Source organism: Eucalyptus grandis, chromosome 11 (assembly GCF_016545825.1).
Source record: "Eucalyptus grandis isolate ANBG69807.140 chromosome 11, ASM1654582v1, whole genome shotgun sequence".
In the NCBI taxonomy this organism is placed as follows: Eukaryota; Viridiplantae; Streptophyta; class Magnoliopsida; order Myrtales; family Myrtaceae; genus Eucalyptus; species Eucalyptus grandis.
The window spans coordinates 43719503-43745901 of NC_052622.1; the positions used below are offsets into that span (position 1 = coordinate 43719503).

The 26399-nt window shown below is 40.2% G+C and overlaps 3 protein-coding genes across 8 annotated transcripts; 2 read left to right on the forward strand and 1 right to left on the reverse strand.

Moving 5' to 3' along the window:
- Positions 1-205: 205 nt before the first annotated feature.
- On the forward strand, positions 206-7230 carry LOC104425831 (mitogen-activated protein kinase 9). Of its 5 annotated transcripts, none has more exons than XM_039304083.1 (13): positions 206-332; positions 756-2080; positions 2658-3066; positions 3145-3272; positions 3371-3430; positions 4318-4467; positions 4720-4875; positions 4982-5119; positions 5205-5278; positions 5852-5953; positions 6074-6287; positions 6726-6910; positions 7050-7230. In XM_039304083.1, exons 2-12 carry the CDS (start codon positions 1766-1768, stop codon positions 6795-6797), a joined length of 1818 nt encoding a protein of 605 aa, XP_039160017.1. In that variant the 5' UTR covers positions 206-332; positions 756-1765; the 3' UTR covers positions 6798-6910; positions 7050-7230. The 5 variants fall into 5 exon arrangements, with proteins under 5 accessions (XP_039160017.1, XP_039160016.1, XP_010036943.2 ...); XM_039304082.1 differs by having other exon boundaries at positions 245-590; positions 690-2080; XM_010038641.3 differs by having other exon boundaries at positions 245-590.
- Positions 7231-11081: 3851 nt separating this feature from the next.
- Positions 11082-16954, forward strand: LOC104425828 (actin-interacting protein 1-2). 2 transcript variants are annotated; one of them, XR_721738.3, is made up of 7 exons: positions 11082-11606; positions 12432-12593; positions 13013-13199; positions 13725-14147; positions 14862-15257; positions 15761-16089; positions 16279-16954. XR_721738.3 is itself a non-coding variant. In XM_010038639.3 (6 exons), exons 1-6 carry the CDS (start codon positions 11209-11211, stop codon positions 16016-16018), a joined length of 1824 nt encoding a protein of 607 aa, XP_010036941.2. In that variant the 5' UTR covers positions 11082-11208; the 3' UTR covers positions 16019-16954. The 2 variants fall into 2 exon arrangements, 1 of the variants encoding a protein (XP_010036941.2); XM_010038639.3 differs by having other exon boundaries at positions 15761-16954.
- Positions 16955-17853: 899 nt separating this feature from the next.
- LOC104425827 (alpha-dioxygenase 2) lies at positions 17854-23600 on the reverse strand. Its single transcript, XM_018865245.2, has 10 exons — positions 22675-23600; positions 22320-22579; positions 21224-21373; positions 20902-21035; positions 20001-20214; positions 19434-19579; positions 19079-19306; positions 18678-18880; positions 18351-18594; positions 17854-18230 (listed from the first exon to the last, which is right to left on the reverse strand). The coding sequence occupies exons 2-10, from the start codon at positions 22344-22346 to the stop codon at positions 18005-18007; spliced, it is 1572 nt and encodes a 523-aa protein (XP_018720790.2). The 5' UTR covers positions 22347-22579; positions 22675-23600; the 3' UTR covers positions 17854-18004.
- Between the last annotated feature and the right edge of the window lie 2799 nt (positions 23601-26399).

Here is a 26399-nt window from a genome sequence, read left to right on the forward strand (position 1 = left end):
ATTCATTTGGCAAAAGGGGAAATATGTTGTCTTTTGTTCTTTCCTTTTCCATCTTCGATGGACAATCGTTTTTCACGATTTTTCACGATTTACCGTAATCGAATTGAAATAGAATGAATCTCGATTTATAATATTTTACATTTCGATGTAACGGAAAAAACCGTGACTCTAGAAAGATATGGACTCGACCTTCCTCTTTTTATCCGCAAAAGGTAATAAAGAAGTACTCTTTAATGCCTCTTGCAAATCTTTATGAAGCTTGGCCTTTCGTGAGTGGCCTACAAGCTGAGTTCTTCCCATCTTCATCTTCTTTGCGAAAACAAACGGCAAAGGTATGTTTGGACTCTGCGAATTTGTGAATGGGTGATCCTCATGAGAAATGATTCCAGCCCATGGTCATGGCCGATACCTCTAGTTATGAAAATTTCTACAAGGAGCTCACGAAAAGGCTCAGAGATGCCCTTGTTGAGCTTGCAAGCTCCAGCCAGAAAAGCCCTCTGTTGAATCACAGGAACGAGTTGATCGATTCTCATCTTCGATTCATCTGTCCACTACTTTTCTAGACTCCTGATCATCCACCGTATTCCCCGGTAATGATATCGCATCTTTTCTGAATAGAATCAATACAATCAAGCTTAGTTTCAGTCAGCGACATGTAGATTTCTAGTGAAATTTCTGTTCTGATGTAGGTCTGGCTTAATGCGAAGCAATTTGATTGACTTTTCCATCAGATGACTAAACTGGGATGCTTGCAGACGATGCACCGAGCTATTGAAGCACTGAATGAGGAAGGGGGTTCAACAGAGCAATCCATATCTTCACACATCAGACCACAACACCATGAACTCCCGTGCGCAGCCACAAGGCCTTCCTCTCTCATCATTACAAAAGATTAACGGATCAAGGGCAGCTCCTTGTCACTCCTCAGGGCACCTACACTCTCCCAAACCAGCACATTCCTCGGCCCTGTGGAGAAGACCAACGCGAGCAGACGCAAAGAACTGGTCTTGCATCCGTCCTGCGATGGCCAATACGGTGGCAAGAAGAAGCGGCTCAACATCTGTCATCAGCAGACGCGAGGGAAGCCCATCTGGCGTCACGTTACGGCCCGTGAAGCTGAGGGGAGAAGATCTGAAGGGAAATGCAGGAAAGAGTCTTAGGAAAGCCAGATTCGTAGGGCGTGACGGATCAAGATGAAAGGCAAAGAAATTGATGTTCATAAAAAAATACGACGACAATGTGGGCTTCGAATCTGGAGTTTTGGTCTCAAGTTCCAAAGTACATACCCAATAGTGGGCACAAATTCAGACGATCCATATCGATATCTCTCAGTTTGACTTTTTCTCATAGTTTCTATCCTTCAGACAATGTGATATTTTCTATTTCTAGCGGGATTCTTGGGTTGGGTTGTTGGTGGTGATTTTGAACGATAATCATTCGGCGTTATAAAGGGTTTATTACTGTCTGATCATCTTCTTAACGAAGATTATCTGCTGATCATAATGATCCCATCCACCTTGATCCTTGAGAAAGGAAGCTCCTTTTTCAGCGGTGGTGCGTATCAATAACCGGGGGCGATTTTGGGAAGATCGTAAAAGGACAGCACACATGACATTCCCTCCACGTCACTCCATTCTCTCTCTCTCTCTCTCTCTCTCTCTCTGTGTGCACGTATCTTCGTCAATAATGTCGCGACAGCTCGCTCGAGAAGTTGGAGCAATAGCAGGTCAAGCGCTGGTGATCCACAATTCGTGTTCGTTTCGAAATGAGGGGCAACAATTTCGTGGACGGCGTTCGTCGCTGGTTCAATCGTCGCTCGTCCACGACAGTGCCGAGCAACGGCCACAACCATCACGACCGAAATAGCGGCAACGGTTATCGCGGCCCCCTTTACGGAGAGCGTCACGTGTCCTTGAGCGAATCTCACGCTCGATCCCCGAATGGTGCGGGTGATGATAGCGAAGGGGGAGGACAAAAGGAGATTCTCGCGGTCGTTGAGGATTTTGGCATCTCCGGATTGTGTCTGATCAAGGTTCCTAAACGGACCCACTTCAATATGGCTGTCGATTCTCACAAAAAGGTTCCAGCTTGGACATTCTTCTTTCGACCCTTTTGTTAATCCTGATCTGGGTTATCATTCGATCCATCGTTTTCCTTGCTTTTTGCTCGTTGGTTATGATCTGGTTTAGTCTTTGATGTTCTTTTGGTGAGTGAATGGTGGATTGGGGGGGGAAGAAAGATTCTCACACAGTGCTTTCTCTGAACTTGGTGCTGCATACATTGCAGAGAACTAGAGGAAAGGATTGTGGGTTGTTTGGAATTTTGCTGATTCAGTGTTTGTCATTATTATTTGGTGGAGTAGCTTTATAAATTTGTATAAGTAGAATAGACCTCCCATGTCTGGGCGATAGATGGGGTAACTTTTACAGGTTCTCTCTTTATTCATTGTTCAGAGGCTGGACAACACGGTATCATTGTCACATCAGCAATTCGGCATCATTTAGTTCCGATACATCTTTGGTTGTGAGCTAATGCGGAGAATTGACTAATTCTCATGGTGGAGCTGCTGGCAAAACCGAATCTGATGATATGCTTCATTTTTCCTGTGCCTTGCTCTATTCATTGTAGATTAGGTGATGACTGGTAATTTTATGCAGGGAACTCCTGAAGCAGATTTTTTTACAGAGTATGGTGAAGCTAGTCAATATCAAATTCAAGAAGTAATTGGGAAAGGAAGTTATGGTGTGGTTGGTTCTGCTATTGATACCCACACTGGAGAAAGAGTTGCAATCAAGAAAATCAATGATGTTTTTGAGCACGTTTCTGATGCCACTCGCATTCTCAGAGAAATAAAGCTCCTTCGGCTGCTTCGCCATCCAGATGTTGTGGAAATCAAGCATATCATGCTTCCTCCCTCGCGGCGGGAATTCAGGGACATATATGTTATATTCGAGCTGATGGAATCAGATCTTCACCAAGTTATTAAGGCGAATGATGATCTTACCCCTGAGCACTATCAATTTTTCTTGTACCAGCTTCTTCGTGGTCTAAAGTATATTCATGCCGGTGGGTAAATTTTCATAAGTTCATTTCGCTTTTAATGCCTTCACCAGGAACTTACTGTTGTGAATTGATCCTTTGCAGCTAATGTTTTCCATAGAGATTTGAAACCGAAAAATATTCTTGCTAATGCTGATTGCAAATTAAAGATATGCGATTTTGGGCTTGCCCGTGTATCCTTCAACGATGCTCCATCAGCTATATTCTGGACTGTTAAGTATCTTCCTGCAGATCTCCCTCCATGAGTTCTGATACTTTGACCATGTCATCCACAATGGCATATCCCAGCTAAACTTATGTTATGTCACAGGATTATGTTGCAACTCGGTGGTATCGAGCTCCGGAACTCTGTGGTTCTTTCTTCTCCAAAGTAAGCTGGATTATACGTTGATTATCTCTAGTTTTTGTTGGTAGCAGAGGCAACATGGTCCTCTTCCCCAATAACTGTTGAATGCTCTCACCATGGATAATTTTCTGGCTTTCATGTCCATCCTCCTGTTTGTTCAATATATTTTTTCTGGACATTTACTGCATGATGGCTGCGACTTACCCCTACTATATATTTGAGCCATAATGCAGAGAGTATTGATCCTTTCTCGATTAGTGGGGGATGTGCACCGTTAAAAGCATTCACAGTTAGTTACTTTGTGATGTGCAAGCTGTTTCACTTTAAAAGATTTCTTTGTTCTGCCTAACCCTGCAAAAGCGGGTAAATATTTTTCACTGGAGCTGTTTCTCTCTTTGTATAAGCCTGGTGCCTTTGCCTCCTGCTGAATTTTTGTTGGTACACTATCTCCAATTATGTTATGCAAGCTACATCCACGCATTTTGTGTTTTACTCACCCTACACCTTTGTTTCATCTAAAGACAATCAATTTTAGGTTTTGTGTCTTCTTTGTTATCTTATGCTTGTTGTCATAATTCCTCCATCTTTTATGTCTCTGGCTGTGTGCAGCGATGGTGGAAGAGTCTTAATTCTGACATTGACATTGAGGGGGCATTTCTCTAGCCCGTTCCATGTATGCATAGATTATAGGAGTAATGAAAGAAGCTGTAACAGACAGTGTGCCTGCCAACGGACACGGTTATTGCATGTTGTTCTCATTCGTATTAGTGAGCTGTTACACTCTTGTGAAGTATGCATGGGAAACTTTATGGAAGTCAGCTGAGTTGAGTGACTGTTTTCTGAAAAGATGTCATGCTAGTAGTTCCCGCTTAGACATGCTGATAGAATCCACTTTATGTTACGATTTTCAGTACACCCCTGCGATTGATATTTGGAGCATTGGATGCATATTTGCGGAAATGCTCACAGGAAAACCGCTATTTCCTGGGAAAAATGTGGTGCATCAACTGGATCTGATGACTGATTTGCTTGGCACTCCTCCTCCTGAAGCCATTGCAAGGGTTAGTTGCTATTCATGATGAACATCTGTCAACTTTAGACAAATTAATATTATTGTTATGAAATTCATTTGTACAAGATGCTTACACGTTCTTTGTATCCCAACATTCACATATACACATACATGAGCAACTGTGCAGTATGGATACCACAATTTTGGCATATGTCATACTGTTCTAATATTGTGTTTATTGAGGTAATCATTTTTGTTCTAGGTGTATCCCCTTTGAAATAATTTTTCCCATAATTGGCAGATTCGTAATGAAAAGGCTAGAAGGTACCTTAGTAACATGCGGAAGAAACAACCTGTTCCTTTCAAGCAAAAGTTCCCTAATGCAGATCCACTTGCTCTTCGCCTGCTGGAGCGCCTTCTTGCATTTGACCCTAAAGATCGTCCAACTGCTGAAGAGGTTGTAGAAATGTGAAGTTACATATCCATTTAACTCCTCTGAAAAGTTACCTGTCTTTGTTGTTGAGTATATATACTCATGGTATCAATAATACCTATGTTTGCAGGCACTAGCTGATCCGTATTTTCATGGTTTGGCCAATTTGGAACGCGAACCATCTGCTCAACCCATCTCAAAACTTGAGTTTGAGTTTGAGAGAAGAAAACTAACGAAAGATGATGTCAGAGAGTTAATTTACCGTGAGGTATTATTTTTTAAAAATAAATGTTTCCTCACATCTCATAGCTTTTGTCATTATTGCTAACTATCTGTTATCTTGAGTTGTACAGATATTAGAGTATCATCCTAAGATGCTCCAGGAGTATCTTCGTGGAGGAGATCAAATAAGCTTCATGTACCCAAGGTCTGCCTGATATCTCAACTATTTGAACTTGCAAATATTCTAGGATTTTCAAGAGAGGTAGAGAGATAAATAAATAATTCAAGACCACACCTTTACTCGATGACTTGATAGAAAGAGTACATTTTATGGCTCTGTTTATAGAGAGAGAGACTCCCAAAACCCGAATTATCTTGTTTATGACAGCTGCTAACTAAGTCCTAATGTCACTAAGTATACTTAAACAGAACCCAAATTGGTATTTAGAGAAGAGCTTACATTTATTGTGTTGTACCAATTATTTGCCAACCTGTTTGCACTTTCTGGATATTCTACCATTTTTCTCTGCTTGCACTTTCACTAGAAAGAAAAAGAAGGGAGGTAGTAGAATGGCTTCTAAACCTGTAAATCTGAGTGAAGTTTCATAGAAGAAAACATTGGATTATTCCTGGTTGAATGTATCACACATAAACTGATGAGTTTGTTCATAGGACATTGAAAAGTATGGGGTACTTCTGTCTAGCTATCGTTAAAAATGTTTAAACATGTTCTCCTGGTAATGGGTGAAGTGTCATCAATCGCTTTGCCTTGTGTCAGTGGTGTTGATCGATTCAAGCGACAGTTTGCCCATCTGGAGGAGCACTATGGTAAAGGTGAAAGAAGCATTCCAGTCCTAAGGCAAAATTCTTCCTTGCCGAGGTATGTTAAATTATGCATAAGCTATGATGTTTCTAGATGTAAGAGTGAGAATGGATATCTTTGTGATGTGCTTTAAATCCATCCGTGCTTGTTATTTACTCTTGACACTTTTTCCATTAGGGAGAGAGTTCACGAACCTAACGATGATGGTGAGAAGCCAGGTGCCTCTGTTGCCACCAGCCCTCCAAACGCAGCGCAGCAGTCTAATAATTTGGGGAATCCAAACTCAGATGCGCAACATGAGCCCAACCAACCGAATAGTACACGTTACTTATTGAAGAGCGCTAGCATAAGTGCTTCCAAGTGCATTGGCGTTAAGGGAAGAGAAACCAAGGTGTGTTACTTACAATTTGATTCGTTGTACATGTTTTGACAAGTGTTATATTTTTCGGTTGGACAATGATGATGGTTTGCTGTGCTGTCTTTAGTAGTAATGCAAAGATGACAAAGTTAATTAAATTTTGAGCATGAGGAACAGTGCAATGGGATTTTTCTTTCTCTCCTGTTTTTCAGAACATTTAAGAGGCGACGTCTTTGCTTGTTAATCTGTTAAGATAATTATTGCACAACCTTAAATGATTTCTTTGACACTTTCATGGCTTATCAGTTTGCTTTAGTAATTCAAGGACTCAAATCTTGCACCATTTCTCGTTGGATTTGTTTGCATGTACTTTTGGATACGCCATGACTGTAATCCGCTGACTTACCTACGGAGATGGTTTCTCTCAGTTCCTATCTTCTACTCCTATAACTCATTCCTTTTCATTGACAGCATGAGGAGGCTGAAGTAAATGACGAGGCTATTGATGGGTTGTCTCAAAAGGTCAAGGCTCTCCATGCTTGATGACTTCAACTCCATTCAAGAAAGGGATTGCCGATGCAGCTTGTATCCGGTGGTTATTGCCGAAGAAGAATGCTCAACATTTGTCACACAGTTCACGATCCCTTTTTGTGCAGGTATACCTAGAAATTATAACTTTGTCCCGTTTAACACTTTCATTCAGCATTCTAGCATCAAGTGGAAACTCTCTCCTAGTCTGTGAAACGCTGGCCGGTTTTGTTATTGAGCTCTAAATTGTGCCATTTTGTTTTGCAGCGCTGTGACTGATGGAGAAGGAAGTGTTTTGATATTCAGATAGAGAGTTTTGCGTGAGAATACCATGTATCAACACGCTTAGGCTGTCATGTATAGTAGTTTCCTAATGACAATTTGTTGGAGCCCTTGTACAGATGGATTGATAAATCAGTTGATTTTCAAAGTTAATCCCTTTTCTTCATCTTACGTTGCGATTTATGGGCGCACCTCTCAGAAAGATTTATATCAAAGGAACTAGCTTGTCGACAGCCAGATCCATGATCAGACTGCTGGGATTTAACGGTGGAATCTCATCGGTGATTTGGTCCGATGAGCTGATCCGGCTCACCGTGAGGCAGTTGGAACTCTTGAGTTCTCGTGCAGATGAGCAAGTTTCCCCGGAAGGATTGGATTTGCCTGGTCCAGCCGGGAATTCCAGTATCGTCGTTCCCGTTTCAAGCAGGAAAGCTTTTTGAATTCCCGACATGCACCAAGCAAATTCAATCCACCGGGGAGCAACCATGTAGTTCTGGACTCGTGAGAATGGATTTGGCACGAAACACAACTCTGAATTCGCGCGAAAATTGGGCGAAACACAGTTCAAATTCGCGCGAAAGTTGGCGCGAAACTAGCTGATCCGATTTCGGGTAGCCCGAAAAAGTACACACGACATTATGGAGATGTGTATCAAATTACACTGTACAAAGCACCGTACTTATAAGTCGAGGCATTCAGTAGGGTGATCTCCGTGGATTTCCCCTCAAATACGCTTTAAATGCTTTACCGTTAGGCTTCCCGCTTTTAAGGCAACCTATGATCCCATTGCAGATTTGGTCATTTACCATCCGATTCTAAGTCAACGATCGACCAAGGCGCCAAAGCTCGCCACTAATTTCTTCAAAGTTACTACTATCGGAGTTAGTTAGAGGTTCATTATCAAAACCTCTTAATATTGATAATTTTGAAAAAATCGGTGGTGATTTTTGGACACAATGATAGGTTTGGACTAGAGTAAAAGTTGTGGATTATTTTTAGACGAAAAAAAGTTTGGAACGGAATGGACCTCAAGTAAGGATTTCTTTTACATATGGATAAAAATAGAGGTGTGCATGATTTGGACAGACAGTTCCCGATTTAGAAACGGGAACCGCCTACTAAGAACTGGTTCCGAATATTTATAACCGAGAACCGTCCGCTAGTTACATGGATTCACCTAGGACTCAGACCACCGGTCTGGTCCAGTTTCCGGGTGAATCCATAAAACCGGTCCAACCTCCACGCCTTCCCATTTTCGCCTTCAACCAGTTGCAACCCTCGCTCCGCTTCCGTCTTAGCCACCACCACCATCTTGGCCACCACCTCCGTCATCTCCCACTCCTTCCTTGAGACCGACAATGAGGAGGACAACAAGGACGATGAGCCATTCTTAGACCTAGAGTTCACCCGTCCTCGAAGATGAGGATGATGGGGAGAAGCTTGAGGAGGAGGAGGAGGAAGAGGGGAGGTAGAAGCGGGACGAGCCCAACAATGAAGAGAACAATAGTGACAGTGAATGTGGAGGTGGCGACGACGTGGAGAGAGACTTCAAGTTCAAGGGAGGGGAAGAGAATTAACTCACTGTTTCACCAAATTTGGACTATAACTCAAAGGGAGATGAGTAGATCCGAAGGTGAATTAGAGAGGAAGAGGAAGCTCGGGGAGATTTTGAACTGAGAGAAACGATATGGAGTAGGAGAGTAGTGAATTGAGACAAGATGGTGATTGGAGCCATAAATTTTAAATTTGCTAATTTTGAATTTTTTTAATATTAAAAATTAATATATTATTATAATATAACTGGTTCGGTCCGGGGGGCAGATCCGCCCATGGAATCGGGAACCGAACCAGTACCCATTAGTTCTTATAAATTGGAGCGGGAACTGAATCGGTTCTCTTAAGAACCACCGGTTCCGGATAGTTCCGGTCCGATTCTAGGCTGTTTGGGCGACTCCTGGTTCTTTTACACACCCTAGATAAAAGTGGGTTCTTCTTTTTAAGGTGGTAGTACCTGCAATATGGCCTTAGCTGGCAATAAATTAAATTCCCATATTTTATGCATTAGAACATGCTACAATAATTCAATGATCGTTTTTAAGAATAATATCGTCATTATTAATATCATAATCCAATTTTCCTCTTTTGAGTTGGATTATGATTTCCACGTTGGTCAATAATATCTGGCACTTAAGGATGTGAATGGAATTCGTGATCTAAAGGGTTAAATCCTCTGAATTTGTCCATGGCACAAGAATGATGCTCTGAACGTGGTCGGCTGGAGAGAAGAAGAGCTTCCATTAAAGGTGCTCTCATCTCCTTTTAATATGAAGCATGACTCTTCATTTTCTCCATGTACAAATATTTCAAGAGCATATTCTCTACATTTACATTTGTAGCCAACATGAAATTTAATTATCCTTCTGTATTCAGTTCATATTCAAGATAAGATAAAGTCATAAATAAGAAATATATAATATGGATAAAGATATTTTAGTAGAAAGGTGGAACAAAAGTGGATAAGTTTATTCATTATATAAAAGTTGTTTTTCTCAAATATTCTTATGTTGATAAAATTTTAAAAAATTAGTTAAATATAAATAACATTTGAATTCTAATAAATAAAAGAAAATCCAAAATAACAAAAAATTAACAACAATTTTCGTTTTTTGATTATTCTTATTTTTATTAATATATTTGAATTTATTTCTATTCCATGACATTATATACGCACACGCACAGTGCTTCAACTCTGTCTTTATTACATATTTTAAGTGGATTAATATAGTTTATTATTTAATAAAAAAATTATTAAAGAATGGTGGAAGGGAATAATAAGGAAAAGAAATAAAAAAGAGAGTCGAAACACTATACTTTTTAGAATTGCCAAGGTGAACTATCACATTTCCTATCTCTTACTAGATTTGGCATTTGCCAGTTGATTTACCTAATCGATTTTGTTGTTTCTCGTCATAGTCGAACTTGTGGCTCTATAATGTTGCGATGAGCTCTTTTATTGTTTAAGATCTACATCGTACAATAATTATGGATTGATTGATGAAGATTATCTTCATTTGTGCATTTGTGGTTTCTTTAGTAGGGATTTCCTAACTTGTTTATCAAAATCCAAAAATCATTCCGATTGTGACATGTTGAATCCACCCAATATCTTGTTGTCTATGGAAACAAAGCTTTTCATTAGCACAAACATCTTGTTGTTATGTAAAGATATTTTGTCCGCAAATGCATATATTGATTCGCATACTATGACTAATCATCTTCAATATGTTTTCCCAACATAAAGGAAAAAAAAAAAAAATCGTGGTGGATTTAAAATAGGAATTGGATTTAAGTTTTGGAGTCTATATAGATTTTAAAAAATAAGACGAGACATATTAGACTCTTTTAAATTAACATTAGATTAATACCATAAAAAATCTAAAATTGGTACACGTATGATAAATTTTTCATAAATTGATTTTTTGATCACTAAACATCTCAAATTGACTCGTTCCACGAAAAATTACAAATAGATACACTTACGATAAATTGAGGGTATAACTCAAAACCGGTAAACTTATCAATTGTTTCATATAATTTAACTTAATTATTTGAATATAAAATTTAATGAAATATATCAGAAGATAAATTAATTTATGATAAATTTTCACAAATGCAATTTGAGATTTTTCATAATATTCATTTCTTTCGCATTACACGATCATTATTCGTTTATTGGGAAAAATCGGGAGTTTGCGGGTTAGGTCCAAGATCCGACCCGACAACTTTTTTTTTTTTTTTGGGTAGGAGGTCGGAAGGCCCGACAGCCAAATTTTATTTTATTTTTATTTTTTCCGACAGCCAATTACAACCCCCAGAAAGTGTCAAAAAGAAAATCCCGAAATCCACGTCACGTCACAGCAGGCGGGCAGTTACTAGTTGCCACGCACTCCCCACCCCCTTTTTTGGCCTTTCTCTCAACCCGAAAATATAAAATCCCACGCCTTTCAAAATTCCCTCTCTCTTTCTTTTCTCTCTCTAGCCAGATCTCATCTCCTTCTTCCCCTTTCCCCTTTCATCTCTGCATCTGTACATGCCCTAATTTCTCTCTCTCTCTCTCTCTCTCTCTTGTTTCTCTCTCTAGAAGATGACGCAGCTGGCGGAGACCTACGCGTGCATGCCCTCGACGGAGCGCGGCCGCGGGATCCTCATCGCCGGCAACCCGAAGCCCGGGTCCAACTCCGTCCTCTACACCAACGGCCGATCCGTCGTCATCCTCAACCTCGACAACCCGCTCGACATCTCCGTCTACGCCGAGCACGCCTACCCCGCCACCGTCGCCCGCTTCTCCCCCAACGGCGAGTGGGTCGCCTCCGCCGACTCCTCCGGCGCCGTCCGCATCTGGGGCGCCTACAACGACCACGTCCTCAAGAAGGAGTTCAAGGTCCTGTCCGGCCGGATCGACGATCTCCAGTGGTCCCCCGACGGCCTCAGGATCGTGGCTTCCGGCGATGGGAAGGGCAAATCGCTCGTCCGCGCGTTTATGTGAGTCTCGCTTTTCGCTGTTTTCTTCCCCTCCTTTTTTTAATTGTTGCCTTTTTTTTTTTTTTTTGGTGGGGTTTGGCGTATGGTTCTTAATTGTTATTGATTTCGCAGATGTTTTGTTGTTCCGCGTTCTTCATAGGAAAATGTAGGAGATTGTGGGGCTCTTGGACCTTAGCAACATGTGGAAGGGAAATCTTAGGTTATAGATTGATCGAGTCGATCATGTTTGGAAAATTTATTTGATGGAATGCGTTCTTTTTCCCTTCAGTCTTTCTTGAGCTCGGTTGATTTTGTAGGCCGTCAGAATTAGTCTAGCAGTCAATTCGTTTTGTGGAAAATGAATGATTTGGAAAATATTTTCCAAAAAAAAGGAACTTCTATCACTCAAAATAATTAGCCAATGAAAATCATTGACAACCATTTATGTTTTTTGTTCATTCAATATTGTCAGTGATTCAAGTGACCATATTTTGGAAAATGTTTTCTAAATCATTCGTTTTCCGCTCGTTTTCCGTGAAACGAATGCATCATAAGGCACAAGTTCTTTTTCATCCTAGTCACTTCTCTACTGATCCTGGTGGAGTGGACAAATTGTAATTTTAAATGAAGGTGAGATGCAGAACAATTAGATGTGGTTTATTTCAGCCCTTGGCATAAAGAGCAGAAAACTTGGTAGACCAAGTTATGTGTACTCTAGAAAGCAGACTATGTCAATATCTGATTGAATGGCTATGCATGTCAATATTGTGCATGTACATGGATGTCTGGGTAATCTTTTTCCTACGTATAATCGTGTAATGTTGGAAATTTTCTTTTTTTGTCTAGGTGGGACTCAGGCACCAATGTGGGAGAATTCGATGGCCATTCACGTCGAGTTCTGAGCTGTGCTTTTAAGCCAACTCGGCCCTTTCGCATTGTGACTTGTGGAGAGGATTTTTTGGTGAACTTTTATGAAGGACCGCCTTTTAAATTCAAGCTGTCTCGCAGGTTTGTTATACTTAGGTCATCTGGGTGATGTCTTGCTTGATTAGATTTAAATTGATCTTAGTGGTTCCCCATTGTGATCATTCATTTGTACTTGTGCAGTAAACTCTAGTCCTTTGTATTGGTTGAATTTTCTGTACTGGTTGAACTCTCAATCCATGGAATTTTGTTTGTTTTCAAATGGATTTACTGGTTCAGCATAGGTAAATTTTGACTGAAACTTCTTTCCTGAGGATCATGTATAAATTTATTGTTGCTTATGCCTTCTGCTGGTATAATGCATAGTTGGATTTTGGCTATGAAGAGTTGCATGAGCATTCTAGAGTTTTTTTTTTTTTTTTCCTTTTCCTTTTTTTGGGTCTGAGGGCATTCTAGAGTTGAATTAATACTTATTGATGCATGACTGTTTTCAATTTCTGTAGGGATCATTCCAACTTTGTCAACTGCTTGAGATTTTCTCCAGATGGCAATAGGTTCATTAGCGTGAGCTCTGATAAAAAGGGAATCATCTATGATGGTAAGACTGGTGAGAAGATAGGAGAGCTGTCATCTGATGGTGGTCACACAGGTAGCATTTATGCTGTCAGTTGGAGTCCTGATAGTAAGCAGGTATTGTTAGATCTCCAAGCATAGTTTTTATTTGCATTCCTTGTTGCGGTCAATCTGTTGGAACCTGGACTCAGGACTAACTTGCAGTAGGTAGGCGCTTAAATTCAGTAGAATGGGGGTTGCATATGGAGAGATACAATGGAATTCTAATAGCCAGTATGCCCTATGTAATAGAAAAAGCATGTAAAGTGTGATGATCCTGGATCATAGATGTCAGGAGGATAAATTGTTGCTTTCGAATGTCTGAAAGGCCGTTTGTGTGGCTAGTTTTCTTTCTTTTCTCATAACCATATCTGTGTCAACTCTTTTACAATTGTGTAGAGATCTTTATTTTTATTTTTTTATTTTTTTTGGGGGAGGGGGGTAAGAAAAGCAGTGTAGTAGAGGTCGTTAAACGGATCTACATGTCGAATAATGAACTTTAATACTTAGATGCATATGAGTGTTTGTGATCATATAAACAATGGTTTTTTTCTGCAATTACATGTAGTTTTCTTTTATGTTAACGATGGTTTGGTGGTTTAGGTTATAACTGTGTCTGCTGACAAGTCAGCGAAGATATGGGACATTTCTGAGGATGGCAGTGGTAACCTGAGGAAAACATTGACTTCTTCTGGTTCAGGCGGGGTTGATGATATGTTAGTCGGTTGTCTTTGGCAAAACAACCACCTAGTCACTGTCTCTCTTGGTGGCACAATCAGCATATACACAGCAGGTGATCTTGATAAAGCACCTGTCTCTTTTTCTGGACACATGAAGAACGTCTCTTCCTTATCTGTGCTCAAAGGTGATCCAAAAGTGATCCTCTCCAGCAGCTATGATGGTCTTATAATAAAATGGATTCAAGGAATTGGATTTAGTGGCAGAGTACAGAGGAAAGAGTCTACACAAATCAAATGTTTGGCTGCAGTAGATGAGGAGATTGTAACCTCTGGATATGATAATAAGGTGAGGAAGCTGCCTGCAACAAGTTGTTTATTATTAGGGCTATGTTTTTGAGATGCGTATAGTTGATCGAAGTCTTGAAAGACTAGAGAAAATCAAGCATAAAAACTGTATTAGAATGATTTACGTATGTAAAAGATTGTAAAGAAATTTATCATTTTTTTTTTCCTTTTCCTCTTTATCAATTTATAAGTGTATTGGCTGCATAATGGTTAGGCAAGATATGTAGAAGTGAGGTGCCAAATTCTGGTGGATGGACGTGCAGTGGTTGTGCCCATCAACCTGTAATTTCACAGAATTTTCCAGGTGTATTGTGCCTGATCTAGAAATTATGAGGCCTAGCATTTGATGACTAGTTATGAGATGAAGCCTTTTCACTCTTTATCTGTTTTTTAATCATTTTAAAATTTGCTTCTATGGAACTGGCTCCTTTGGTAGAGCAGCTGGTTTTTAAGGTGATGAGTTTTGTCTTTCTTGCTTTCTAGTATCTTGAGACAAGTTCTATTGATTTTTCCTATGCCCATTTTGTTAACCTGCTTTCTCATGAAAATTAGTCTTTGTGAGCTTGTAAGTATCTGCTAAGTGGAATCAGCTTGGTGGCGGTGGTGGTATTGGTTTGTTAAATAGGATATGCCCACAAACAACTGAGCATGGGGAAGCATTGCTTGCTGCCTGTGACTCTCTTTGATTCTCCTTTATTTTGTTTTATGTGACCAGGTATGCAGAGTTTCTGGCAGTGGAGATGCAGAATTCATTGACATTGGCTGTCAACCCAAGGACTTGAGTCTTGCTCTTCAGTGTCCTGAATTTGCTTTGGTTTCAACCGATACTGGAGTTGTCTTGCTCCGCGGTGCAAAAATTGTGTCAACCATCAATCTTGGGTTTGCTGTGACAGCATCAACTGTCGCACCAGATGGAACTGAAGCAATTATTGGCGCACAGGACGGAAAATTGCGCATATATTCTATTTCAGGTGATACATTAACAGAGGAAGCTGTTCTGGAGAAACACAGAGGTGCTATTAGTGTCATACACTACTCGCCTGATTTATCCATGTTTGCTTCTGGGGATCTGAACAGAGAGGCTGTTGTTTGGGATCGTTCCTCAAGAGAGGTAATAAATTGCTGTGATGGCATTTTTGCTGCATTTTGATAATTCAGTTAAGGTGACTACACGATTATGTTACTGAAGGCTGGATAAATCTGCTTAAAAGTGACTTTTTCTTATTTTAAAGTTGTGCAGCTATCACAATTTGATTTAATCTGACACAAAACATTTAAAACCTTTGAAAATATGTATTGACATATGATGTCATATATTTGTAATATTTTACCATTTTCAAATTTTTTGGAGTGAATGTAAAATGTAGAAAAACTTAATTTTTTATGTGTAAACAAACAAAACCTAGATATATAACTTGGGCAGAAACTGCTTCGAAGTAACCTGTGGGATATGGTTTTTATTGCTTTCCCATTGCAGTTGTGATGAGAAACTTTTAGATGCTTGATTTGATGAGACCAATCACGACACACCCAAGAAGGAAAAGTCTTACCTTTCCTTTTCCTACCCTAACCAATACATGTGGTTTCCTCATTTAATGAACAAGCTTCTTGCAGGTGAGGCTGAAGAATATGTTGTACCACACAGCCCGCATCAACTGTTTGGCTTGGTCCCCTGATAGCAGCACAGTAGCAACTGGATCGCTTGACACTTGCGTCATCATCTATGAAGTTGACAAGCCAGCATCTAACCGTCTAACCATAAAAGGAGCTCACTTGGGTGGGGTTTATGGATTAGCTTTCACCGACGACTTCAGTGTGGTCAGTTCTGGTGAGGATGCGTGCATTCGTGTCTGGAAGATAAACAGACAGTGATCTTGAGGAGATTATGTGAAGTTTCAGAAATCGCATCTACTTGAGGGTAGATTTGCTGTAAGAAGTGGGAGGTATAGCTTTCTGCATTTTTCACAAAGGAAGCTGCAAGCTTTTAAGTCTTAATATTGCAGCTTCAAATTCTTCTGCTACTGTGGGGTCTCAAGAATCATGACAGTAGTGGCGGAGCAGAATTTTATTCTCATCTTATGCTGGTGTGGCCTGGTGGGTTTCATCTAAGTTAATTGTTGTTTCTTTTGAAGGCTGTTTTTTTGGCTGCTTCAACCATTAGAGTCCGAGCTGCAGGAGTCACTGCCTCTTATCTTTTAAGAGAGGTTTTTTCATCATTGAGGCTTGTGTTTGTAAGTGTTAGCAGATAAATCTTTGCTGTATTTTCTCTTCTCCTCCTTTTCTCCTCGAGATTTTTATTGTGGGAATGTTTTTCAAGTTTTACTGTATTCTACTGTTTATTGCTTGGGGGTTTTATCAAGTTAAGGTGATTTTATTGCTGGGCTTCAGTTAGGGATGTATGGTTCCAGGGTACAGCCGGGAACTGGAGAACTGGACCAGTTTTATGTTCTAGTGAGACCTTTCAGTTCCTATTTCCCCATTTTTAGGAACCTTCGGTTTCTGGTTTGGTTCCTGGGAAATGGACTGGGAAACAGAGAACCTAAGAAATCCTAGAATGGGAAATGAACATTTATATCGTCTAGTGTATCTGTATGATGTATATGAACATGCATGTGCATGAGGCTGAGGCACCCAGTACATAATAGTTATGTGGTGAAAATGCTTTGGAGCATGTCAGGAGTTTAATGGGCGATTGGCTTTCAAATGGTCTTTGTAATAGAAAGAGAAGTCAAGAAAACTCTCAGATTGATTTATTCCAGACTTATAATGGTCAAGCTGAAGAGATGTATATTGTCGTTACTTGTTTTACTTAATTGAGTTTAGCATTTGTGGGATTGTGATCTCAGAAACACATCGTGTCTTTCTTAGAAGTTGTGCTCTTTCTTAGATGATTGTCCTTCTCTGCTGGACTGAGATTCTGTTGGAGATCATTGTTTTTGAAAACAATATGATGAAAAGTTATGAGTAACTTGTGAAGACACCGAAGAATTTATGACCCGGATTTTCAACTTGTGCTCACACAACTAGAAACTTATCCATGGAAATTACTTGGAAACAAATTAGAGAAGGTAGCGGTTGCAATGTCGGCACTTCTATCCCATCATCAAGATCTAAATATAGCATATTCTTTGCAGCGCTTGTATTTCAAGATATTCACCTAACTGTTTATTGTTAGTTTGTTTTATTTAATGTGTTCCTTTTTTATGAACTGTTGCTACTGACAAATGATAAACTTTTGTTTTTGTGGAAGTGTTCACTTTCATTTTGCTTAATTAAAAATGACAAAAAAAGGTCGATATTTTTCTAAACCTTAGAACCTATGATAGGATAGATTTTGGGTTTTAGATTTTAAGATATGCAAAGTAACTTTCCAGTACCAAAAAATGAGAATTCTATGATAGTTTTCAGGTTCTAGGTGAAACCTTAATAGAATCCGGAACCGCTTACCCTTATTGAGTTCTTATGACTCTATGGTTGTCGTGTTACAACAAATTTACCTCTCCTAGCAGTATTGTACTGCCGAAATTTTATTTAAAGCAATTCGTTGCGTCTAAAGCATTATGAAATAGAGTTATTGATTGCATATACCTACGAATACTAGATATTCAGATTTAGCTCCGTTGTGGAGATTGAGCTCATATAAAGTAGAAAAGATTTTATAGATTTTATAGATTTGCAGGCCTATATGTGATAATTCATTCTCATCATAGAATCATCGGCGGTTGCTTAGCTCAAGAGGAGTCAAAGCTCCCATATGATCCAGACCCTACAGCTTCACCTATACTATGGCAATGACCACGTGTACAGACTCATGTATGAAAAATTGAAGCTCATCGAAAGGGAGGGAAGGAGTACATCTTAAGGCGCATGACGCAAATAGAGGGGTATGTGTGAGGTTGGCGTTGGCTGTGAATCCCATACAGCGAATGCGCTTGAACATCTCATATACTTCCTCGTCATATCGGGGAAGTGACGATCTATGACGTCCTTCAATGTCTCCGTCCTGTTTACCCATTCCAGGCCTTTCTCTGTGTATGTCTGTGTGTTGAAGTTGGTTGTAAAGAACCGGTCGGCTTCTAGCCGCCTGGAAAATTTTTTATCAAGAACGAGGGTTCAAGAAGTTAGAAGGCACAGCCAGGACGTTATGGAATTAAGGGTCAACACTTCCAGGGTATCCTAATTGGGTTGGGGATATGAGAGGTACCTGGATGCAATCAGTAGAAAGATGAAGAAAGCAGTTTCACTTATGGCAAAGCCCTTGATCTTCTTCTCTGCGTGCAAACCCACCAACAGGTCAAGCTTCTCCACATCGTCTCCATAGACTTCTCGCAAGGCTCGAATAACTTGCTTATCATCAGTCAAATCTTCCCAGCGGGTGATTGGGATCATCAGCACGTTTCTTCTGAACTCGTTGTACCGCGCGATACCTCTCTCCCTGTCTCTGTAAACTGGCCCAATATGCGAGCGTCAGTTCGAGTGCAGTCACGTTGATATAGCAGTGCGAAAGAAATGAGGTGAGTAGTCATGTTACTTTCTAAAGCTGCCATGTCGATTGAGTCGGGTCTATCTTTGCCATCGACATCTTGAGGAACGAGGTTTCTCATCCAAGATGGATAATTCCACAATGAGAGAGCCCCACATGCCTGATGACCTAGTGACACCATCATCTGCTCCATTCCAATCTTCGAGAGTCTTCTCTGCCCTTGTCGTCCCACCACTTCCCGCATCGGAATCCTAGTAATTTTCCTAGAACAATTAGTGACTGTAGTCCCTCTAGAAGTAAAATTGAAAGCCATTTCCCGAAGAAGACAATATATCTGTTATTTCATGAGATCGAAGTTCTTTGCTTTTGTCAGTGCGACCTTAGTTTGGCAGTAACAGCAAACATGAAGAAAGTGAAATTAGATGCAAATGGTATGGTAAGATGCTTACTCTTCTGCAACGGGCAGACATTTGTGTTCCAGGATAGTTGAGTTGACGTCCCTCAGGATGAGTTTATCCGGGAGGAGTGAATGCATCCTATAGACGCTGACAAACTCCTCAGAGAGTGAGTATGGAACTCCATGATCTCTCGGCCTTTTGAGACCTACTAATCCACTCAATATCGGACTGCATATATGTCCGAACATATCCTTAAATTTCTTCCCCAGAAATCCGTACCTGAACCAGGCATGATAGTGGTAAGTAGTAAGTACGGCATTATCACAGAATTATGCGTAAGTTTTAGAACAACTACTAGTAAATCCCCAGTCGTTCATCATCAGATCCATTTTTCTCTCTTTATTACCAGTTTATCCTCATTCCAGCAAGAAGAGTGTCAGTCTTCAGGAGCTCCACAGTCCAGTCAATAGTGTGGATTTTGGCAATTACAGCTGAAGTTACCAATCTGGCATAGCGATAGAGCTTCTCATCATCAAGATCTGGATAATATTTCTGACACACATACAAGTACATAATATTAGCTATCCTTGTAGTTTCTTTGGTATATGAGTGCCGGCAATTTTTTCAATGAAATGTTATGTTGATACCGCTCAACCCTAAGGATAGCACGCATGAAGCCAGGGTAATTATATGAGATATGGTTCTGACGATGATCAAAGATGTCAGGCTTCTTTGTTCTATAATAGTTCCTCAGGTAAAAGATGTGCAGTTGTATTCAGAGCTAACTTTTCGTCCAAGCAAATAACAATGACGAGAGAAGTGTCGGCCCTTATAGACTTGAAGAATTTGGAAACAACAATATCAGGAGTTCATGGACATTTCACCAGATCATTGCGATCGAAAACTAGGGATCAGCATTGTTTAATAAGGAAGTTCTTTTCATTGGATTGGTGGAAGAGAAGGGAGGCCTTACTTTAAGCATATCGCAGACAGTGTTGTGTTCTTTGACGAATAAGGCCTGCAAGAGTGAAAAGCCAGCCCAGCTATTCCTGACGTCGCCTGAAATAGGAATCCCTTTCTCGTCGTGTTCGAGGAGGCCATCTCCCGAAATCTTTAGCTTCCCATCTTTGAAGGTCCTCACTCTTCTCTCGCCATTATCGTCATTTCCATATATCACGCTTCCATCCCTAAGCAGTTTACAATGTACAACTCATTGATGAAATTCACATCTTCATGTCAATTCTTCGAGAAAACTCTTAGAGCAGTAACAAGTTAACTGGTGAGGTTTTGACTAAGATCAGCTAATCATTACTCAGATAGCCACCTTTTTTTCTTTTGAGATGAAATCACACCTTAAGTCATTGGCTTAGTTGCCTTACTGGAAGTACTAGACTTCATAGTGACATCAATTTTAGATGAAACCCTACATGTAAGCAAATTTTAGCGCATATAAACGAAATTTTGGAATATCTGTATGTAGTTTCCATAGTTTCCTCAGAGTACTATTCTACCCAGGCCACATTCCATTTTATTGAGGAACTCTCCAGCATCTAAGAACAAACTGAGAACAAATATGGACATCTGTCTGGTGACAGCATAACGAAAGTTCATAGTTCTCTGTTTGTTCAGGTGGTGAAGGCAAAAAGCAGGGAATTCCAAGTCTTATGGCTCAGCGAGGTTGAAATATTGTCTACAACATTGCTTCTTAATCTTTTTTCCAAATCTTTCTTCACCATCTTTTTCTGCATTCAACTCGTAAAAGGATCATGAATCAGATGGCTGCAAAGACTTGTTTTCAGTGACATGAGTTTTTTGAATGGCTGCCTAAAGTTTAGTAGTCCTGAGTAATTACAATACTGTTCGCAGGAACTTACCACCACGGGGTCCTTATATTCAAAGAGCCATTCTTCAAATGAGATGACCCAGTTGACACTTTCTTGGTCTTGTTAAATCGGAATGACTTCAATGGACACTTCTCTGCAACTTCATCAGGTGCTTCAATTTCAACCTGCCGAAGATATTATTGATCATTCAGTCTTCAATGCGATGACCCAACTGGTGGATCCATTCGGCTACTTCTCCATTTTGAGTTTGTCAAAAATATTCTGAGGTTGTTTTCCTACAAAATATCAAGCTGTGCCTTGTGTAATACAGAGGCTATGGGGACTTTTTCTTTTTTTTTGTTGTATCTAGTACCTGATCAGTTTCCTCCATGTGATCAACCCAGTCATGAATCATGAACTGTATCCATGAGCATGCTATCATGTTGAATTGCTTCCCATTGTCAATGAACTCTTTTCTTGCCAAAAGCTTGGATGCCACCACAGATGGATGTGGATCCATTAACTGTGGAAAAAGAAGACAATCAAAATTAGTTTTGTTGGTATTGCAGGCTATGCTTGTACTTGGTATTCGATCAGAAGACAATAATCTTTACGATTGACAGATAAGACTGGACAGCTGTTGTCCAAGCGGAGATAGAATCAAGTTCATGAAATTTGTAGGCCATTTCAGACAGAAACTGAACAAATCTAATCCGTGGACATGGGCGGTGTGACAGGGCCATAGCCTGCCTCCCACTTAATGAGTTGAGTAAATTAATGGTAAACCAAATGAAGAGAATGAGGCCCTTGGGAAGTGGAATTTTTTTTCTGACCAGCCATGGCAGTCCATATGTAGATTTTGACTGTGGGCCATTGATAGAAACCTAAAGTAGAGACTGCTGGAATTCTTTAATGGCTTGTGGTTGGGTAACTTTCTGAAGTTGCATTTTCATCTTCTCCGATATGATAGAAAATTTACTTTAGTTTTTTTCAATAAAAAAAGAAAATTTTCATCCTTTAACTTGAAATTTTAATAAATCTTCCTGCACTAGAGAGAATAATTGTCATCGAATTGGTGTCTTTCTATGATCAAAGCTTTGCACGTTTTTGCTCTCCCCACCGGGAAATGACAGAAAAAAAGTAGCTCTTTTATGGATATTATTCTCAAGCGAGTTTAGGGACAGGAAAACTGCCCCTAATGCGGCTTTTAGGGATGGCTCCGATAGCAGTCACTGGTGTCAACCGGCTCGCTGGACCGTCAGTAGCTCCAATTAAGAAAGTATACAGGTGACACAGGCGACGACTAGTAAGCCGTCGCAAATGAGCATTAAGGACAGTTTTATCAGTTGCCTGTTCTTTTTAAAGTAATGTAAACTTCTGATTTTAAGAAGCAGAAACAGATAAACGTAAACTCAACCTCTCTGATTTGATAAACTGAGTAAATCAGAAGACCTATAATACATGCTTACCCCGTAGGTTGAAGTGGAGGGAGGCATGTTGCGTCCAAAAATGTTCCTCGACTACCCACGACATCGTCGCTCGGGTGGTTGCACCTTCCGTCCGCCGTCCGATAGTTGAATGCCTGAGTATCATACTTCTTGCCGTCAACACTACCAACGTGTATGAGATTATATCTCTGGTGCAAGTACCTTCTCATCCCCACGTAGGCAAGCCCCATGTACACCGGCAGTCTGTGCCATAATCCTAGCTTGTCCACCGCATGTATCACCTACATGAAACACCCAAAACAACAGTAAGAAATCAAAAGCCAGATCACTCGTCGACCACATCTCTCATCTTTTCGCCGGAGAGGGAGTTACGTACGAGGAAGATTAGCGCGTCGAAGAGGCTCATTTTGGAGACCATAGGGCGAAGCTGAGGATGGATGAGGGAAGAGAAAACAGAGATCAAGGCCATGTTTCTTGGTGTTGGATTAGGAGGGAAATGTGCACAAGAGTAGTACAGGTTCCTGAGTATAGCAAAGTGTCATAATGCAGAGAAGAAGAGGGGGGAAAGGGAGAGGGAATTTAAGGAGAGCTTGTGGGGTGGTTGGAGTCTCTTTTTAAAGTCCAAGTGGCGTGTGTAGCGTCTGGGCATGTGTTTGTTCCCATGCCCATGCAAGCACTATTTAAAGTGCTCAAAGCTTGTGGGGCTGCATGAGAATAGCCGGTGTGGGTTTTGTGCGGCTATATCGAGAGTACAAAGTCGTGACGGCATTTCGGTGATAGTCATGAGAAACACTGAAGACTGAGGGAGAGAGAGAGAGAGAGAGAGGAGAGACGGAGGATTCTCTTTAAGCGTGGTGGTCATGGCTAACAGATGTTAGGTTTTCTTCCGTGATGGACTTGAAACGAATGTACTTCGTAGAATTTGGGGGAGATCGCTGCTAATACTTAGCTAAAAAGTTGCAGGACTGAAGTTTGTCGAGCGAATCAGTGAAGATTTCGCCTGAGACTAAAGTTCGAAAGCCCCCATCACAAATGAAAAGGCACATGAGGGGTCTGAAAGAGATTCCATGACAGGACATCTGTCACACCCCAAAACAGCATGAATAGGGGATGACACCGCCGTCCTTCCACTCAAAGGACACAGCCTCAAAGCTCCCAAAATCTAACTCTTAAAAGTCCCCACATCCATATCGCTCTCGTACCTACTCATCGTTAATCGAGGGACCTGGAAAACATTGTAAAATAGAGGGGTGAGCAACCACGGCTCAGTGAATAGTGCATCTCTTCTAAGCGGATCGAGCACCCACTATACATATTTATAAAATCAAACTACAACTCTTTTAACCCAAATATAGGATATAACAAACATATAATAATAAGAATAAGTTTCATACGCTTCAACATAGCTATTTTTATAGCAAAAATAATCATTTCACAATAACATCGAAATAAACATCAATGGTCTAATCCATTGATCAATCTCATTAATTCACACGCCAATGGTCCATTCCATTGGTTAATCTCATACCACACCAAACCCAGAAATTTAACAAACCTTCAAGGCCAAAATATAACTTTTCTTACTTTAACACAATATGTTCAAAGCAAAAATATTCAAGATAATAATAAGCAAATGCCAATGGTCTAATCCATTGGTCAATCTCATAAAACATGCATCAATGGTCTATTCCATTGATTAATCTCATCAAACCACACATTGATAATCAAATAAAATTACACGTCGATGGTCCATTCCAACGACTAATCTCAAATTACACATCGATGGTCCATTCCATCAACTAATCTCAAATTACACGTCAATGGTCCATTCCATCGACCCAACTCATATCACATGTCAATGGTCCACTCCATTGACCAATCCATTGCTCAATATCAAACCATGGTCACGATACAACGCCTAGTGACGAGGCGACCAAGATCCCCCCTTGGCAAGGTCTCCACCTATTATTAGCCGATGGCTCGGTCCACAAGAATATCCTAGAATAGTATGCGCATATCCACAAGCCCCTCGCTGGGCTCACAGCAATATTGAGCATCCACATCAATAAAAAACAACACCATCCATAGTTCTCAAACCAAATTCATAATTCATTTCACATATCCCCAAAAGATTCGCAACTCAACTTATCCGCCAGAAATACTTTTCATAAAACATTTTCAAATAATTTCAAGACCCGTCTCATAAATCAATTTCAAATCAAATACATTTCAAAAAGCTTATTAAAAATCAATAACTATATAACCTTCCATAAATCATCTCAAAGTAGAGCTTTTTTGTGAAATGGTTTCACAAATCCAAAACATAAAATATTTTTCAACTTCATTAATCAAACAGAACATATATTTCCACAAAAATTCTCACACTATTCTTAAATACCAAAACGTAGTAAATGCCCGATCCAAATTTTATGCAACAAATATGCTTATTCATGACTCATAAAATATCAATCATTTATCATTTTAAAAATATGAGCTTATAAATTCTTAGAAGAGATAACACTACTCACCTGAGAAAGTCGAAAATCAACTATGACGCTCACTCGAACCAACGCACTTGGATCCCTAATAATTAACGGAAAAACATTATCAAAAGGTCGAGTAAAAAGGATATTCGCATAATGACTCGTCTATATTAAGCCTATTTGTCGATAAAACGACACCTATGCACACGAAAACTCGCATTTATTGAAAACCCATCAATTTCCCACACGGCGCAGCCCATGCGCCAACTTTGTCGCGCCATAACTTCCTCCACAAAATTCAGTTTCAAGCCGTCTTACAGTCTTTAGAAAGCTCTCTTAACGTACAACAACAACCCTAATTTAGCCACCCCAAAACACTACCTAAAACAACAAAAAAAAAGCTCGAAGCTTACTGTTCGCTACAGTACCAGCATGCGCCCCCGAATTCAAAATTCCGTTCCGGACAAACCGCAAGCTCAAATCACGATCCGTAAGATGCTATAGCTTCACAACATCCCAAAGTACCATTTCTATAAAAATATGCAGCTTAACGACTCAAAAATCATACTTCGCCGCTCGATTTTCCCAAAATTCCAAATTTCATGCCCTAGGTCCGAAATTACTCCAATTGAACAAAGGGGGAGCACGAGCGCTTACCGGGTGCTGCGTTACGTAGTTAATGTGGCTTGGAGAGGCTCCCATGACGAGAACACACAAAACCCTTTTTCTTCTTCTTCTTCTTCTTCTTCTCTGCCTCTTCCTTTCTTTGAGCGAGAGCTCTCTGCTCTCCATTTCTCTCTCTCCTCCTTTTTCTTTCTCTCTTTCCCTTTTATCTCTCCCTTTTTCTTTTCTTTTCCCTTTTTCTTTTATCTCTATCTTTTCTTCCCTCTCTCTCTCTTAGGGGTGATCGGTTCCCGGTTTGGTCCGGTTCCAAGGTGGAACCGGGAACCGGACCGGGAGAATCGGTTCCCAATTTTGGGAACCGTGGACCGGACCGTTGGTCTTAGGACCGAGTTGGCACTTTATTTTTTCACTAAAGAATGACCATTCACTAAAGAATAACCATGCTCCAGACCGATCAATCAAATTCGAATTCCGAGCAATCTAATAAAACTACTCACACATGTTTCCACGTGCAAAATATTCAAACTTCACTTGTGTGAATATCAATCATAGTTTATGTGTTTCATGCTTAATTTTAAGCATAAAACCCATTAGCAACGTGATTAAAGGTTGTGTTTGGCTTAGGTTTTATAGACAATCTCTCTTCTATACTTTGAATATTTAGTCGATATGAGACGTTTTAAGACTTGAAGTGCCTTGTCGTTTGCAAGTGAGGGGAGCAAGAGAGAGAGTGTGAGCATGAGGAGAGTTTTTTCTATAAATAAAGAGTAACAACAAGAGTTTGGTGGTCTCTTGGCCACATAAGAGGTTGTTACCTAAATTGCAATTCCGATTGCAATAAGTTTCATATATAATATTAATATATTATATGTGTTTATATATTATATGAATATAAATTATATATAAAAAAATTTGGTCCGGTCCGGTCGGTCCGGTCGGTCCGGTTCCCACCTTGGAACCGGGAACCGGACCAACCGGTTGCCGGTTCCAAGAT

Coding starts and splice junctions, on each gene's coding strand:
- LOC104425831 (XM_039304083.1), top strand. CDS start 1,766: ATGAGGGGCAACAATTTCGTGGACGGCGTTCGTCGCTGGTTCAATCGT. Junction 3,273..3,370: donor CATCAGCTATATTCTGGACT/GTTAAGTATCTT, acceptor GTTATGTCACAG/GATTATGTTGCAACTCGGTG. Junction 6,288..6,725: donor TTAAGGGAAGAGAAACCAAG/GTGTGTTACTTA, acceptor TTTCATTGACAG/CATGAGGAGGCTGAAGTAAA.
- LOC104425828 (XM_010038639.3), top strand. CDS start 11,209: ATGACGCAGCTGGCGGAGACCTACGCGTGCATGCCCTCGACGGAGCGC. Junction 13,200..13,724: donor GGAGTCCTGATAGTAAGCAG/GTATTGTTAGAT, acceptor TTGGTGGTTTAG/GTTATAACTGTGTCTGCTGA. Junction 14,148..14,861: donor CCTCTGGATATGATAATAAG/GTGAGGAAGCTG, acceptor TTATGTGACCAG/GTATGCAGAGTTTCTGGCAG.
- LOC104425827 (XM_018865245.2), bottom strand. CDS start 22,346: ATGCCTCCCTCCACTTCAACCTACGGG. Junction 21,374..22,319: donor CCTCCACTTCAACCTACGGG/GTAAGCATGTAT, acceptor CTTTTTCCACAG/TTAATGGATCCACATCCATC. Junction 18,881..19,078: donor TGTCTGCCCGTTGCAGAAGA/GTAAGCATCTTA, acceptor GAAAATTACTAG/GATTCCGATGCGGGAAGTGG.